The sequence below is a fragment of the Choloepus didactylus genome, chromosome 16, assembly GCF_015220235.1.
Source record: "Choloepus didactylus isolate mChoDid1 chromosome 16, mChoDid1.pri, whole genome shotgun sequence".
In the NCBI taxonomy this organism is placed as follows: Eukaryota; Metazoa; Chordata; class Mammalia; order Pilosa; family Megalonychidae; genus Choloepus; species Choloepus didactylus.
The window spans coordinates 44268159-44286958 of NC_051322.1; the positions used below are offsets into that span (position 1 = coordinate 44268159).

Sequence of the window (18800 nt, forward strand, 5' to 3'; positions counted from 1 at the left end):
AGTAGGTAGCAATGGAAGGTCTCTTACAGATAACCCAGGATTTGCTAAGATTGCCAAAATTTCCAATTTTAAAAAGAGAGAATGATTCTGTGCTTTATTCTTTATTTCTGAATTTGCATATTCTCCTCCAATTCCCACATTCTCCCTTTGGAATCAATAACCAATTATACTTTCCCTCAGGTTGTTGGGGGAGACACTGTAGTGATTTGATTTGGCTCCCTGTTGTCCAAGATGAATATGTACTTGGAACAGCAACCCCATCACCTCTCCTGTCTAGGAAAGCTGGATAGGCCCGAGGATAGCAACTATGTAAACTCGTGCTTAGTATCAGTCTGTAATCTGATGCTGTGAGCTGATCAGAGAAATGAGATGTTAAAGGGCATGGGACAGTTGGGGATTCTGAAATACTTTCAGCTCCTCTGGAGCTGAGTTCCAAATACTGTCTTTTTGCTTTAGATATATTATGAATAACTACATGATTCAAATTGTGCTCCTTTAGCACATTAACATGTATAAACATACATGAAATGCTACATAGACTGGCCAAATACACAGCAAGTCCTCTGAATGGTTACCGAGCTGAATTACATCAATGATTAACGGGGACAAAAGGTTCAGGATGTCTTTGAAAAACTGTCTATATACAAATTCAACCAACAAATTAAAACAATAATCAACTGGGAACTCAGTCTTTCCAAGGCTAGGCCTGCTTTCAGGTAACATTAGGGGGTTGAGTTCTGTGCTGGAAAAGGATCTAAAGGACTAATCCGCTCTGGAGAAAGGCTGATATCCTGAAGCAAAGTCACAAAAAACCCAGGCCACTCTGAGTCCTGCATGAATTGGGATTGGAGGAAATTCCCGTGTACCTGTGGGGGTTAATAACTACATTCTCCAGCTGGTAAGCAGGAAAATGGTACTACAGGGTGTTCTGTTCTCTGTGGTTGGGAAGCTTAGATACTTGCTGCCATGGTGTGTGCACTCTCTCACACACACACCCAGCTGAGGGCATAAGACACTCACTAGTGTAGAACTGCACTGCCCAAATATGGATGGCTGCTAGCCACATGTGGCTGCTGAGCACTTGAAATGTGGCTAGCCTCAATTGAGACAGGCTATAAATGTAAAATATACCATGTATGTAAAATGTTTTAATTTTTACATTGATATATGTTGAAATGATTATTTTGGAGATATTGGGTTAAAGGAAATGTCATTAAAATAAATTTCACTTGTTTCTCTTTTTTTCCCTTTTTTTTTAATGTGGCTATGAGACAATTTAAAATTATATATGTAGCTCACATTATATTTCTTCTGAACTAGAAATATAGGGCAGCACTGGTCTAGAAATCTCCATTTAGGCATCGCAAAACATCATTTAACTCCTTTTGGAGCAAATTATGTTAGATGATGGTATAAACTCCTATCTAGAAAATTTTCATCTCCCTTTTTTCAGTATATTTATTATGTATGGTATTCACTTAATTGCCAATTTGCCAGTGACTCAAAGGTCATGTTCTAACAGGGTGTGGGACAAACCTCCACTCTCACCCCAGCATTCATCACTACCTCTCACATTGCCCCTCAAGCTCTCTACCCAACTCCCAGCCGCCCAACAGTCCTAGCCCTCCTCCTAACCCTTCGCTGGCACATGCCAACCTTCTATCCCTAGCACCCTTTTCTGTCTGCTCCCATTAAACTACCTGAGGACAGCCTTCACTTTCATGATTTCAACTGTCACATAAATACAAATGACTCATAACTCTCTTTTTCAGCCACTATCTAAATGTATCACTTTAAATATTAGGACATTCTATCTTGTTAAGCCCTAAAAGAAAGATCTATGTACTTTTAAAGAACAAAAAAAAAGGACAGACTCAAGTTCAAGTTCAAACTTATAACTGCCTGCCAAATTCCTAGACTGACTAGTGTGTACTGAGAAGAAAAGGTCAAGAGAGAGTTAGACCTTTTTAGGTTCTAAAGAATTGGGGTAGCTGGTGGTGGATACCTGAAACTATTAAACTACAACCCAGAACCCATGAATCTCGAAGACAGTTGCATAAAAATGTAGCTTATGAGGGGTGACAATGGGATTGGGAATGCCATAAGGACCAAACTCCACTTTGTCTAGTTTATGGATGGATGTGTAGAAAAGTAGGGGAAGGAAACAAACAGACAAAGGTACCCAGTGTTCTTTTTTACTTCAATTGCTCTTTTTCACTCTAATTATTATTCTTGTTGTTTTTGTGTGTGTGCTAATGAAGGTGTCAGGGATTGATTTAGGTGATGAATGTACAACTATGTAATGGTACTGTAGACAATCGAAAGTACAATTTGTTTTGTATGACTGCGTGGTATGTGAATATATCTCAATAAAATGATGATTAAAAAAAAAAAAAAAGAGAGAGAGTTAGAACACTCTGTGTGGTATGTTTACTTACAAAAAACTATTAAAATAAAAACTGAGTAAGCTGGATTTCCTCTTTTTATTTTCTAAGTCTGCCTTCTGAAGAGAGTAATAAATACTGACATTTCCGAAAGAGGGGCACATGAAAAGAGAAGACCAAAAATAACACAAAATTAGAAAAATCTGGTCATGAATAAGGACGAACAGAGGTTCTTAATCTGGGATCGATGGATGCAGACCTATAGGTCCACAAATCTCTGAAAGTATGCACAAAGTTCTGAGTGGGTGTGAGAATATAATTTTGAGCAAAAGGTCCACAGCTTTTACCAGATTTTCAAACTGTCCATGACCCAAATAAGGGCTACTGCTTAAAAATGCTCAATTAAATTATGAAGGTAAAGAAAGGTTATCTATTTACATGATAAATATTTTAATACATCAAGAACTGTATTCCTTAAGATACTTGTATTAAAGTCCATTACAGTGCACATCTTTTAACTTTGTGTATCTTCACAGTATGATCTTCACCACAACTTGCAAAGTGTAACCATTCAGAGCCTTCTGCTTCATTCTGTTCAGTTTTTCCATTACAATTCTTCCAGCATAATTTTTTGATAGCAAGTGTGTGACTTTGGCTAAAAGAAAGAAAAAGAAACCATGAAATGAATGTACGCTATGAGTACAAAATATTTTACCAAGTGCTCAACTAATTGTTAATTTAATTAGTATGCTCTTCCTATTAATGCGAACATGAATGGAAGTCAAAATCTTAAAGTACCAAAATGCATATAGGTTTTTAAATACCATAATTAGTATTCTAGCAATTTTACTTACCTTACCCTTGAAAACATCTTATATTATTTACTTAACATCACACTAAATACTCTACCTACTGGCCAATGATGCCACCAAAAAGAACAAGAAAGAGACAATGAATTTCTGTCAAATTTTATTTTAGTGATCAAAGGAATTCAGGGAATGGCCATTAAAAACATCCTTTCAGAAAACTTTTCTAAATATATTTTTTTTTAAATTAAGAATTCTAGTTTCACATCATGTGCTATGTTATTTTATTTTTTGGATCTCTCTCTGAGATGTCTGGACTCACATTTTTACTGCTGAGTAAAGAAAGACAGCAAAGGTTTAACGGACTACCCAAAGTCACAGTATGAAAGAATCTTGGACTCCAGTGTGACTCCTAATTGCATGACTTTGAACAAGACACTCAAATTACTCTCCTCCTCAGACCTAGAATGCTGCCAAACATAGATTAATAAATCCTATAAAAATGCAGCATCCTTTACATATTTAACCTACAAATTAGGAAAGACCCATTTTAGTTTCCTGGCTACTAAAACAAATACCATATGATGTGTTGGCTTAACAACTGGAATTTATTGGCTCATGGTTTCAGAGTCTAGGAGGCTTGCTTCTTTCCAGAGCTGGCATGTTCCGGCTAACTGGCAATCTTTGGGGTTCCTTGGCTTTTCCATCACATGGCACTGTATTGGGTGGCGTCTTCTCCTTTCTCTTCTTGATTCCATTGACTTCCAGCTTCTTGCTTCTCCAGTGGCTTCTTCTGTGTCTGCTTTCCTTTGCTTTTAAGAGCTTCAGCCATGTTGGATTAAGGCCCACCCTTAACTAACAGAACCTTCATTTTGGGCATACCTTGACTAATAACATCCTCAAGGGTCCTATTTACAAATGGATTCACAATCCCAGGACAAGGGGATGGGACCTGAACATGCCTTTTTGTGGGGAACATGATTCAATCCCCAACAGTCTACTCTCTGGACCCCTAAAAAACATGTTCTTCCCAAATGCAAAATACATTCACTCCAACACAATATCCTAAAAGCCTTAAGTTATTTTAGTAACAATGCTAAGTCCCAAGTCTCATCAAAATCATTTATGGGTATGGTCCATCCTGGGACAAAATTTCTGTCTGATTGACCTGTGAAACCTAGAAAACAATTATCTGCTTCCAATATACAATGGTGGAGCAGGCATCAGATAAACATTCCCATTTCAGAAGGGAGAAATCAGAAGGAAAACAGGGTCATGGGTCCCAAACAAATCTGACACCCAGCAGGGTAAACTCCATCCGACCTCAAGCTCTGAGAGCCATCTGTGGCTTGATTCTTGGTTATCCAGGCCTGATGAAGCAGCAGCCCCACTTCCCTTCCAACCACTTGTGCAGCAGCCATGCTCTCCCCAAACACTGTGGTGTAGACCTCACCCACTCCAAGCACTGGGATGGTGGCCAGGCTCTCTTCAAATGCCAGGGCACAAGCCCTACCATCTCTGAGTGCTGTAGTAGCAGCACTCTCCCTGAACAATGCGGCACAAGGCCCACCTCCTCCCAGCGCCAGGGAAGATGGCCTGCCCCCTCCAAGCACGGTAGTGGACCTGCCTTTCCCACACACATGGGTGGGCCTGCTCTCTTGGCCAGAGATCTCTTTGGCCCATACCTCAGCTTCCATGGTTCTGACCTTGAAGTCGTTCTTCCTTCAATTTGTCCCTTCTCTGTCCCTTTCAGACCATGCTGATAGTGGTTCTGCTCATACAAATTTTGCAAATATCTTGTCACCTTTGCATATTGTTCACACAGGTCCAAACCATTAGACAATAGAATTTTCCAAAACTCCTTCCTGCCTAACTGCATTTCCAATCTTGACTTCCACGGAAATGGCTAACTGGATCCATGTTCAGTCACACCATCTTCAGCAAAGGGTTGTTCAGGGAGCCCTGTCCTCTGGGACTCACTTTCTGAAAGCTCAGGAAGGTCCCCGATAGAACCACTTCTGGCCCTCATATCAGACCACACTATCTGGATAGGCTTAGAATTTTCTAAACCATCAGTTTCTGGCTTCTTTGTGCTTAAGAGTTCAGTTCTCAGCTATCTTCTTCCTCGTGCATTTTACCATAAGCTGCAAGAAAACAGGTTTCACCTTCCATTCTTAGACTGGAAATCTCTTCAACTAAATATCAAAGTCCTTTGCTTAAAGTTCCACTTTCAATCTGACATCAGAACACAATTTTGCCAAGTTCTCTGCTACTTTAAAACAGGATCACCTTTCTTCCAATGTCCAGTAACACATTCATCATTTCCCTGTTGTCCGTATTTCTACCAAGAGTCTCTTCAAAGCAAACTAGGCTTTTTAATCAAGTGCCTCACAGTTCTTCCAGCCTCTACTCATTACCCAATTCTAAAGCCAATTCCAATTTGAGCATCTGTCATAGCAGCACCCCACTTTCCAATATAACACTATGTTTATACCAAAACTGTTTTAGTTTCCCAGTTGCTAAAACAAATACCATACGATGGATTGGCTTAACAATAGGAATTTATTGGCTAACAGTTTCAGAGGCTAGAAAGGCTTGCTTCTTCCTGGAGTCACTATCTTCTGGTTGGCAGGCTATCTTCGGAGTTCCTTGGCTTTTCCACCACATGACAATGTACATGGCAGTGTCTTCCCCTTTCTCTTCAGGTTTCCACTGACTTCCAGCTTCCTGCTTCTCCCATGGCTTCTTCTGTGTCCAATTTCCTTTGCTTTTAAGAACTTCAGCTATGTTGGATTAAGTTCCAACCTCATTCATTTTGGGTAAACCGTAACTAATAACATCTTCAAAGGTTCTATTTGCAAATGGGTTCACAACCACAGGACCAGGGGTTGGGAACTGAAAATGCCTTTTGTGGGAGACATGATTCAATCCCCAACAACGCTTAAACCAAACAGCAATAAAGTGAAAAAATTAAGTAGGTTTTAAGGCAGTAAATCCTAAAAATACAATACCAGAGCACATGATTATGCTTTCAGATGCTGAGAATCCCTGTCACCAGATAAGCTTTAAGGATAAAAAAAGGTGAGAATTCAGGATAGTATTCAAGTAATGAAAAACTTTTTAAAAAATCCACACACCAGTGTTCCGGTTTGCTAATGCTGCCATTATGCAAAATACAAGAAATGGATTGGATTTTATAAAGGGGGTTTATTTGGTTACAAAGTTACAGTCTTAAAGCCATAAAGTGTCTAAGGTAAGGCATCAACAACAGGGTACCTTCACTGGAGAAAGGCCATTGGCATCTGGAACACCTCTGTTAGCTCGGAAGGCATGTGGTTGGTGTCTGCTTGCTCTTAGGTTGCATTTCAAAATGGCATTCTGCAAAACGTCTCTGTAAGCTGCAGCTCTCTTCAAAATGTCACTCTCAGTTGCTCTGAGTTCCTTGTGTTTGTCAGCTCATTTATATGGCTCCAGTGATTTAATTCAGACCCACCCGGAATGCGTGGGGTAACACCTCCATGGAAATTATCCAATCAAAGTCTTGCCCACAGTTGATTGAGTCATATCTCCATGGAAACACTCAATCAATAGGTTCCAACCTAATCAACACTAATAGGTCTGCCTCCACAAGATTGCATCAAAGATAAAGGTGTTTGGGGCGGGGGAATAATACATCCAAACTGGCACGACGAGAATCTATGCAAACAAAGGACCGTGCAAGTGGTCACTCTGGGTAGTTACACACATTTCAACAGGCTGTTATGCCTCAATGTTTTCTGAAATTCTTCTAAAGGAAACACTTCCAGATTAGATAGACTATAACACTGACTATTCTCAATAATAGCTCATTTTCTTCCTCTGAGGATGAATTTGATTACTAAAAGCAGCCACGAGTCAATTGGAGCTCAGCTTTAGAAATAAAATAAATGCCAAGCTTAAAAACTAAAGTAAATGATCAAAATGGGTAAAACTGTAAAAGGTTTAAGATTGATTTTCTTGTATCATTAAAGTTCCAAAAGTATTTTAAGTGATAGCAGCATCAATGGGGTCTCATTTATTATTGATCAATATTAAAGTTCCCTTGTTTCATTAAAAAAGAATGATATGAAGTAGTGACATCACTGGAACAAGTATATATAGTGTATTCTTCCCAGGGGAGTTACTCTGAGGGAGAGTGCTTATATGGCTATTTAAGCTTTGAGATGGTGGATTTCTTTTTTTCCATAATGCCCTTTAAATCCAGCATGTTAACACGAAACATTTAGAAGATATGGAGTTTGGGGAACAAACCTAAAAGTCAGTGTTTGCTTATATTACCACAGTATTTCATTACTAGCTAAAACTTTAATTTTAAAGGTATTTGAAATTTGGTAATGGATTATTAGCTACCCAAATACTATAATGTGGTAGGTCAGGAATTAGTTCCATTTTGCAAATCCTAATCACAAGTGACAAAAAAATCTTAAAATGAAAACCTCAAATTTGGTACCTTTTCCTGTGCTTTCTAAGGGGCTTCCTGCCAGTGTCCCACATTCTGGTCATGCAAGTGGTCTCAAAAGAAGTGGGAGGGGAGCCCAGGAAGACAGAAATTTCTAATGCCTGACATATGGAATGTTGTTGGAGTTCTTCCCTCTACAGAAAGCCAGCAGCACAAACTTTTTCAATTGCTAAACCCATAATCAGAGAGGAGGAAGAGAAGCCACAAGGGCAGCGGCAATAAAGGCAGAATCTCATTTTAATGAGTACAACCAGAATGAGCACTACACGCTTTGCCCTCATGGAGACATGTTCCACTGGATGGAATATCTTGTAAAAGACATGTCCTCACAAGTCCCACCACTATCACAATCATCCTCAGCATGATACTGCTATTTAGAACTATATTTCAAATTATATTTTGAATAGTACTGATAAAACAAAGTTGAAGAATCCTAAGAAAATATGACAAGGAATGATGTTAATAACTTTGAAAGTTTAGACATTTTCTGAGAATAAGGTGGGTAAAAAAAGTAGATTAAGCTCTTATTCCTGGCATCCAAGCAGGCGGGTTGGGGTGGGGGAGGTGTTAAATGACAGGCACTCTAAACCAGCTCAGGTGGCAAAGGCCCCATGACCTGAGCAAGAGGCTCAGGGAACCCATACTGTGCTTGAAAGTCAGCCATGGGCTTTGAGGGGCAACAGAGAGTTTACTCCATTAGGGTGTCTGAGCCGAAATGTTCCAATGCAAACATGTAGCTACCAAAACATCATCTAGAACATTTCTAGAAGTACCACAAATAATTTGAATCAAATTTTATTAAGAATCTACTGTACTCAAATGGTTATTATTTGTAAAGACAATGTTCTGCAAACATACAATTTGATCAAGCAAACTTTTAGAAACAAAGTGCAATATAATAAGACAGTTTCAAGAGAGAGTACCACAGAACAAAGCAATCACATTTTAGTGGTGAGCACCATGAACAAAAGATCTGTGTCCCTCTCTGTGCAAATATGGCATGAAATGTGCCGCTAAAGACCACAATTTCTATCTAATCCAATGAAAACAAAAACAGGAAGAAAATACCTTTGACTTGTGTCTATACAGTGGGTCCAGTCATTCCTTTCTGGAACTTGATCCGTTTTTTTCCAGGTGTACAAACAAATCTTTCCATACTCTAATCCTACTGCAACAATGTAACTGATTTTAAGAGGGAGGGTGGGAAAAGAGCAATTAATTTAGCATGAATTTCTGTCATCTCTGTCACTCTAAAGAAATTCTTCACGGTGTTCCCAATCGTCCCTGGCTTACAAAAGACTTTGTTTAGACATGCCAGCCCAGGATATGGTCTGTGCCCTCAAGGAGCCTCCTCTCTAGAGGGTACACACAGGTTTACCTCTGACCTCTGCTGGCAAAGCCACCAGCAAGTGTTTCTGTGGCTGGCTGCAGGGACCCTTGTTCTACAAAGACACTTGTTAAAGAGAAAACACTATAATCCTCCACTTGGTTGAAATAAGAACAGTTAAGTCACGTTCCAAATCTCTTTTCACCACTATAAATCATCAAGGTCCATTAATTTAAAAATTCTTATGACAAACATAAGCATTATGAAAAGAACAGCAACTCAGAAGTCAAGAGAATCCCCAAATGAAATTATAAGAAGGCTAAATATTGAGAACCAAGTGGTCCTCTTAAAGAAGGACATAAGACGAAGCCCCACACAGAGACTAACCGTTGGGAAAGGTCAAGCACTGGGCAGATGCTGACGGCTGTCACAGCCCCACCTACGTCCAGGACTGAGGAGCAGGGGCCAATGCTGTGCTCGATGAAGTCCTCGCTGGAGTCACACTCACCCCAGACGACCACCTAGCACAGAAGATCAAATTTTGTAAGGCTTATTCTTTGTAAGGTTTCTAGCAATACATCAAAGAGGGTTTCAATAGCATAAGTAACACAAAATATTTGCTCTGGTATTTTATTTTTTTAAATGCAGCATACATTTGTGTATGATATCTAAGGACTTCAGAGCATCTCAAGCATCACAGAGAAGCCACAATTTAGAAGACAAGTTTCTGAAACCTCAACTACCTAAGTGTGTTGGTCTACAAATGAAATGTCCCTGCCCAGAGACTAGAGGGGTGTCCAGCATGCTCTTTACACTCATGAAACCAGTTCTGATCCAGTGAGATTCTACTGGTCATGTCCTCACTAAGGGGCTCATGCACCTACCTGAGACATTACCACAAAATGTATGGGGACCACACAAACAAACAAAAAAAGTATGGGGACCAATCAAGTCCCTAGCTCTCCTCTGTACCACCCATTGCTGAGGGAATCAGATCAGCCAGGAGGACCTAAACTTGATGATACCCTTCATAAGAAATGAGGCTTCCCTGGAAGCTCATGTCTTAAGGGCATATGATTGGTCACAAAGAAATGGAGAGGGAAGTGAAGCAGACAACAGTTGCAAAATGCAAGACCAAAGCAAGATTCTGAGCAAGAGGCTTTGTCCAAACAAGCAAAATGCATTTTGGCGCGCTTGCAGAGAATGACGCTTTTGCCATTTCAGCCCCTGACAGATCCCTGAGAGGCACAGCTGTGCCCTCTTCTCCTGGGCATGACTCTGGAGGGCAGAAGCAGTCCTGCTTCCCCAGCACCAAGCACAGTGTGGGCAAATAATTGCTGGGGAAGAAGGGAATAGGCAAAAGAAGAGAGTGTGGTCTGACAGAAACATATTTTAGAGGCTGACATTTCAGTGTTTACCCTGAGTGATAACATGCCCATGCTAGTCAGCTGCTTTTGTAATTTGTACATGTCTAAGACTGGAGGGGGCAGGGAGAGAAAAGGAGATGTTCACTGCCTCACCACCTCTGGTCTGTAGAAACTGCAGAAAAAGGAAAGGACATTTATAGAGTATAAAAATAGAGGAAAGACCAGAGGCCAGGTGGACATGTTCCCAGAGAACCTGTCCATGCCTTTTCCCAGGGCAGGGGTCTTGTTCAAGGACATATGGCTAGCTAATTTGTTTTAAAATTTTTTGAAGCTTGGGTTCCTTCTACCACTACCACCGAATAAAACGGTTAGCAATCATTCATTATAGGAAATTTCAGAAATTCGTAAACGTATGCAAAAAAAAAAGTAAAAAAATCATCCACATCCTGACTGTCCTACATTTACCTAAAAACAAAATTCAGATAGTGCAGTATAATTTTGCATTTTTGGCTTACTCTGGCATGAGGCATCTCCCCCGTTAACCATATTCTGAATTAGAAATTATTTTTCCCTTATATCCCCTCCTAATTTCTTATGTCTTGCACGATTTCATTTACTACTTTTTCCCACTGGGGCAATCTTATGAAAATCATGTATCTGAAAGGTCTTCTCCTCATATTTTTGAAATTTAAAAGAAACGGAGTTAAAGATTTTAATAAGAAATGCCTTTTTTTACATATGTATATGAAAACACAGAAGGACTACATAAATCAATTTAAAAAGCTGTGATAGAGAAGCAGGATTTTGTGTTTTTTATTCAAACAGTCCTATAATATTATATTTAAATTTGGAAAAATAAAAAAAGCATTTTTTAAAGTTACCTTTTTGTCCCGACTCCCTGTGAAGAAATACTTGCCATCAGGACTCCAATCACAAGACCAAATAATTCTACTATGCACAGCAGTGATTTTGTTGGTGAAGGCAAATAGACTGAAAACTGGCTCTGAAAAAAAAAAACATGTATGCACCACTCACAAATCAAAGAACACTTTTTTTAAACCTTTTTGTAAGCTTATGTTTAAGGACCATACTCATCATGTGTTTTATGTATAAGTTGACATTTGCAATAGATCAAGGCCAGGCAACTGACCCTTCACCAGAAGGCTTTAGTTATTTTCTACAAGCAATGCTTTTATATTGACTAGTTGCTCTTAGTGACTGATGACAAGCATGATCTTCCAGATACTCAACTAAAGGTGTATGCCATACCTATGGAAGAAGCCTGAATCAATTTAGCCTTATTCAGGAATTAGCCAGGTTTTCAATATTGAGCTATGGAAAAAGCATTAATGTACCATGTAAATAATGTAAAAACAAAACAATTTTTTCCTGTAAGATTTAATGGGAAAAAAACTTGTAGACTAATCCTAAAATACCTGACTGCTTATTAGGAATAAAGGGGAACATATCTATCAATCCATAAAGACATAACAAATTAATAGATATGTTATTAGTATCACTTTAACTTTTTAAAAAGTAAACAGTACACATTAGGATATCACTACTGATACAAAAGAACATGGCCTATTCTATCTGCTTAGTATGTGTTATAGTCCCTGAGTAGTCTCTAAAATTTATGGGCTAGAAATACATCATTACATCAAAATGTATGCAAGTCATCAAAGGAAAAACATAAAATAGGATTAAACAATACAAAAACACTTTATACATTCTCTAGAATTTACTTATCAAAACAAACTGGGGGAATAGGTTCCTACTGCAAAAACAACAAAGTTGTCTTCTTTTTTAAAATGTATTCCAAGCTTAGAATGCTGGTAGGTGGGTGTACACCTTGCCCAGAGATCATGCTATCCACAGAAGAGACAACTAAACACCATTCCCAGTTTATCAAAGTGAGACAGCTAGGTAGGAATAGGCTAAGGATAATGGTCTAAGTTTCATAATTTCAAATATTACTATATTTGTAGATTAGTGCAGAAAACAGAAAGAAACTACTGAATCACAAATTTTCTTAGTTCTATCATCATTATTCCTGTCCCATAAAATTTTAGCTCAGAATATATGATCCATATGATTTTGTGGTGGCATTCTGTAATCATTTTTGAAAGTCAAAATTTTCTACATATAGATGCTCACCCTATTATTTCTATTTTTCTTACCCAATGGCTACCGAATGTGGATAAAATGGAGACAACTGTTTCAGTAATAACCTTTCATCCCAATGAGAAGTTGTTTTACCTAACTCAGGTGATACTATCTCCTGCCTTTTCCACAATGACCAGGTCCGATCTCTGGAAACAGCTAGTAAGAACTTGTCATTAGGTGAGAAGGCCATCTGTGTGACAGTCAAACTGTGGAAAACTAAATTCTGCACTTGTTTCCAAGATGTGGTGTTCCAAAGAATGATAGCTGCATGCTCTTTCTTAGCTGCCTGTAGGACAGAGATAAGCAATGAAGAAATTTTAGTAGAAATATACTGGAAAAAAATTTTTGTTAATAATACAGTGTTTCTGTGGGTACGTTTGGTATCCATCACTTGTATGTATCTCTGTAAATGCAAGAAAAAGTTCTGAGGAGATACATACTACTAGCAGATACAATCTCTGGGAAGAGGTAGAGATTAGGAAACATGAATCATCAAAGAAATATTCTGTAATCAGGTTTTAATTTCTTATAAGAAGCATATATTTGTGTATTAATTGTGTAATTAGAAGTCAGTTTAGAGACTCTGGCTTCTGGTCAATATGGAGTAAAGGACTGGATTTACCCTCTTATGTAAAACAACTAAAAAACTAAATAAATACATGAAAGGATGTTGCTCCAAAATACTGGATATCTGGCAATAAATAACACTGATCCCTGAGAGACAAAATGAAACACAGAGGGGGAAAAAAAGGAAAATGAAAAGAACAAAAGAGAATCACTCAACTATACAACAACTTCAAGCAGACAAATATAAATGTAATTGGATCCAAAAAGCTCAACAAATCCTAACCACAAGAAACATGAAGAAAACCATATCTACAATAACAAAATTGGCTAAAATCAGTGACAAACACAAAAACCAAAAAAGCAGCCAGAAGGAAAAAATACAAGAGGAACACAAAAAAATTACAGCAGACTTCTCATCAGAAACAGTACAAGTCTGAAGACAATGGAGAAACATCTTTAACAGACTGAAAGGAAACAAACAAACAAACAAACAAAAAAAGCAAAAATTCTTTACATACCGTAAATACCATTTTCTCAGACAGGCAAAAGCTGAAAAACTTTATCATCAGCAGAAATGTTAAAGAACATCCTTCAAACAGAAGGAAACTTGATACTGAAGGAAAATTGGCAAGACCTATTTCCCTTTTATTTAAAACTCTTTAAAATTAAGATAACTGACCTTGAAGACATGCTAAGTGAAATAAGGCAGTATAGGATACTGCATGAAATATGCAATATATAAAGAAATATCTAAAATATGCTAATCCATAGAGGCAAAACATAGGTAAGGGTCACCAAGGGCTGCAGGGAGGGGACGTGGGGACTTACTGCTTAATGGATAAAGACTTTGTTTTGGGTGATGAAAAAGTAACATTAGCATAACACTGTAATTAATTAATGCCACTGAAACGTACACTTAAAAACAGTTAAAACTGCAAATTTTATATATATATGATCATAAAAAAGGAAAAATTGACATGCTTAAAGTAAAAATAATATCTGCATGATTTTTCTGTAAAACTGCAGTTTCTCTAATAACAAAACATTAAAAAATAAAAACAATTATAACGTGGAGTTTCTATTAAGAAGTAAAATGTACAACAATACCACAAAGCAGGGAGAACTGGAAATATACTTTTGTAAAGTTCTTAAATCATTTGGCAGTAACGTATTACCTGAAGGCTGACTGTGGTAAATTTAAAATATATACTATAAAATGAGAGCTAGTCATACGGACCAAACAGAAGAAATAAAATGGAATCATAAAAAATAACCAACTAACCCAAATGTTAGATCAAATTGAAAACAAATAGCAAGATGAGAGACTTAAATCCAATCACATCAATTAACACATTAAATGTAAATGGTCTAATAAAACATTCCTATTAAAAGGAGAGATGGTCAGAATGGGGAAAAAAATAAGAACTAATTCCATGCTGCCTACAAGAAGCCCTTTGAAATAAAAATAAGTAAACAGCTTAAAATTTAATTTAATTAATTAAAATAAAATTTGAGATAAAAAAATATATAATGCCAACACTACTCAAAAGAAAGCTTGAGTGGTTATATTAGCTATCAGAGATAAAGAGGTTCATTTCATATTAATAAAGGAGTCAATAAATCAGGAAGACATAATCCTAAATGTTTACACATCAAACAGAAGTTCAAAATAAAAAAGTAAAAACTGATTGAACTACACGGATAAATAAACAAGTCTACTGTATTAGGTAAAGATTTCAAAATACCATTCTCAATAATTGATAAACCAATTAGATAAAAAAACAGAGGATAAAGAAGACTAGAAACTCACAGACAGCACAAACATACCAATAAAAGTATTGTGGGAGTCGCAGAAGAAGAGAGAAAGGGACAGAAAGAATATTCAAAGAAATAATGGCTGAAAACTTCTCAAATTTAATCAAACATGAATACATACATCCAAGATGCTTAATGAACTCCAAACAGGATAAACTCAGAGTCACACCATAACATATCATAATCAAACTGACAAATACCAAAGATAAAGAGAGAATTCTGAAAGCCGCAAGAGATAAACAACATGTCACATACAAAGGAGCCTCAATAAGATTGAGTGCCGATTTCTCATTGGAAACCACAGAGGCAAGAAGGCAGGGAGATGACATATTTAAAGTGCTGAAAGCAAAAACTGTAGATAAAGCAAAACTGTTTTTTGAAAATGAGGGGCAGATTAAGACTCTCTCAGATAAACAAAAGCTGTGGGAGATCATCCTCCCTAGACTGGCCCTACAAGAGATGCTAAAGAGAGTTTTGTAGGCTGAAAAGAAAGGACACGAGACAACAGATTAAAACCATACAAATAAGGATCTCCAGTAAGGGTAACAACATGGATAAATATAAATGCCAGTACTATTGTATTTTTGGTTTGTAACTCCACTTTTTACTTCCTCCAAGTTCTAAAAGCCAAAAGCAGAAAATACAAGGATAAATCAGTGGTTCTGGACATATAATATATAAACATGCAATCTGTGAAAAGAACTACATAAGGAGGGAGGCAGAGATATAGGAACATAGTGCGCGTATACCATTGAAGTTACAGAACTAGGTTGTTAAATTTAAGCCCCAATTGTAACTACAAAGAAAACATCAGATGGCCCTCTCTCTCTAGCTAAGCCAACTTGGCAGGTAAAATCACTGCCCTCCCCACTACATGGGATTTGACACCCAGGGGAGTAAATCTCCCTGGCAACGTGGAGTATGACTCCCAGGGAGGAATCTGGACCTGGCATCATGGGATGGAGAACATCTTCTTGACCAAAAGGGAAATGTGCAAGGAAATGAAATAAGCTTCAGTGGCAGAGAGATTCCAAGGGGAGCTGAGAGGTCACTCTGGTGGGCACTCTTACGCACAATACAGACAACCCATTTTAGGTTCTAATGAATTGGAGTAGCTAGCAGTAAATACGTGAAACTATCAAATTACAACCCAGAATCCTTGAATCTTGAAGACAACTGTATAAAAATGTAGCTTACGAGGGGTGACAATGTGATTGGGAAAGCCATATGGACCACACTCCACTTTGTCCAGTATATGGATGGATGAGTAGAAAAATGGGAGGGGGGAGGAGGGGGGAGGCACCCAGTGTTCTTTTTTACTTTAATTGTTCTTTTTCAGTTTAATTTTTATTCTTATTATTTTTGTGTGTGTGGTAATGCAAATGTTCAAAAATTAATTTTGGTGATGAACGCACAACTATATAATGGCACTGTAAACAACTGAATGTATGCTTTGTATGACTGCATTGTATATGAATATATCTCAATAAAACTGAGTTAAAAAAAGAAAACATCAGAGAATATGCAAGCTCATAGAGACAGAAATTAGAGTATAGATTGTGGGATGTGGGGAGAGGGAGGGCAGGGAGAATGGAGAGTTAATGTACAATGGGTATAGGTTTCTGCATGGGAGATGGAAAAGTTTTAATAATGGAAGGTGGTGAGGGTACTGCAAAATTGTGAATGTGATTAATACCGCTAAATGGTATGCTTGGGAGTGGGTGAAGATGGGAAAGTTCATGTTGTATGTATGTTCCCACAATTAAAAGAAAAAATGAGTAAAGAGACAATGACAATTAAATGCAATACATGATCCTGTACAGGATCTATATCAAGGGAGGAGAAAAGGCTCAAAGGGACATTATTTAAAAATATGAAAACACTGGAATACAGACTGAAAGCTTTAATATCAATGTTAAATCTCTTGGACTTGATAGTTGCACTTAAGGTGACTACATATGTGAATATCCTTGTTCTTAGGAAACGTACATGGCAGTAGTTAACTGTTTAAGCAGCATAATGTATACAACTTACAGTAAAGTGTTCAGATAATGGATTGATAAATGGACAGACTGACATATGGACCAATAAGACTGATGGACAGGCAGAGAGAATGATACAGACAACGTAGGTAAAATGTAAAAATTGGTGTAACTGGGTACTGGGGGAGTTGGGGATATGCTAGAGTTCTCTGTATGGGGTTTGTATTATTTTTGCAACTATCCTGTAAGTTTGAAAGTATTTAAAAATAAAAAGAAAAGCAAACAAAAGGCAGAAAATAACAAGTGTTGGAGAGGATATGGAAAAACAGGAGCACTCGTTCATTGTTGGTAGGAATGTAAAAGGGTACAGCTGCTTTGGAAAACAATGTGGAAGTTCCTCGGGAAAGCTAAGTATATAATTACCATATGACCTGGCAATCCTATTTTTAGGTATATACCTGAAAGAACTGAAAGCAGGGACTCAAACAGTTATTTGCACACCATAGCATCATTATTCACAATTGCCAAAATACTGATGTAACCCAAGTGTCCATCACAGATGAATGGCTGAACAAAATGTGGTTTATAGATATGGTGGAATATTATTCAGCCATAAAAGGAAATGAAGTTCTGATACATGCTACAACATGGATCAACCCTGAAGACACAAAGTTGAATGAAATACCCAGACACAAAAGGACAAATATTGTATGACCTCGCTAATAAAAAATAATAAAAATATGCAAATTCATAGAGTCAGTAACTAGAATATAAGTTACCAGGGGCTTGGGTAGGAATGGGAATGGGGAGCTAATGCGCAATTGGGACGCAATTTCTCTTTGGGGTGATGGAAATGTTTTGGTAATGGATGGTGCTGACAGAAGCACAACACTGTGAATGTAATTAACCACTGAATCCTATACTTGAAAGCAGTTAAAGGGGGGTTAATTTTAAGGTTGTATATGTTACCAGAATAAAAATTTTAAAAATCTATAGAACTATACATCACAAAGAGTGAACCTGAATGGAATTATAGTTAATAGTATAATTATAATAATATTGTTTCATCATTGTAATAAAGGTACCACATGCAAAATGTCTATAGGGAAAACTAAGTGTGTGGCGGGGGGATGTGTGGTATAAGGGAACTCTGTACTTTCTGTAAGATTTTTCTGTAAACTTACAAAAAATTATCATAGATCTAAATGTAAAACTTGAAATTTATAAAACTCCCATAATAAAACAGGAGAAAATCTTTGTGACCTTGGGTTAAACAAAGATTTCTTAGATATAACACGAAAACCATGACCCAAAATAGGAAAATAGATAAATTGGTCTGATCCAAAATGTAAAACTTCTGCTCTTTAAATGACTGTTAGGAAATGTTGCTATATTAGGTAACTTTCTTGGGGTAAAGTAGGAACATGTTGGAAGTTAAGCAGTTATCTTAGGTTAGTTGTCTTTTTCTTACTCCCTTGTTATGGTCTCTTTAAAATCTTCTTTTATTGTATGTTTGTTTTCTTTTTAACTTTTTTTTCATACAGTTGATTTAAAAAAGAAGGGAAAGTTAAAAAAAAAAAAAAAAAAACAAGGAAAAAAAAAAAAAGATGCAGTGCCCCCTTGAGGAGCCTGTGGAGAATGCAGGGGTATTCGCCTACCCCACCTCCATGGTTGCTAACATGACCACAGACATAGGGGACTGGTGGTTTGATGGGTTGAGCCCTCTACCACAGGTTTTACCCTTGGGAAGACGGTTGCTGCAAAGGAGAGGCTAGGCCTCCCTATGGTTGTGCCTAAGAGCCTCCTCCCGAATGCCTCTTTGTTGCTCAGATGTGGCCCTGTCTCTATAGCTAAGCCAACTTGAAAGGTGAAATCACTGCCCTCCCCC

General features: G+C 37.6%; 1 protein-coding gene across 1 annotated transcript in view; it reads right to left on the reverse strand.

The window, feature by feature from the left end:
• Positions 1–2464: 2464 nt before the first annotated feature.
• Positions 2465–18800, reverse strand: part of ELP2 (elongator acetyltransferase complex subunit 2) — a 58310-nt gene continuing 41974 nt past the window's right edge. Inside the window, exons 18-22 of the mRNA XM_037805893.1 lie at positions 12642–12834; positions 11264–11385; positions 9403–9536; positions 8757–8870; positions 2465–3039 (exon numbers count right to left, since the gene is read on the reverse strand). Of these exons, the coding sequence (XP_037661821.1) occupies positions 2883–3039; positions 8757–8870; positions 9403–9536; positions 11264–11385; positions 12642–12834 (720 nt within the window). The 3' untranslated portion in view covers positions 2465–2882. The remainder of the gene's footprint in view (positions 3040–8756; positions 8871–9402; positions 9537–11263; positions 11386–12641; positions 12835–18800) is intronic.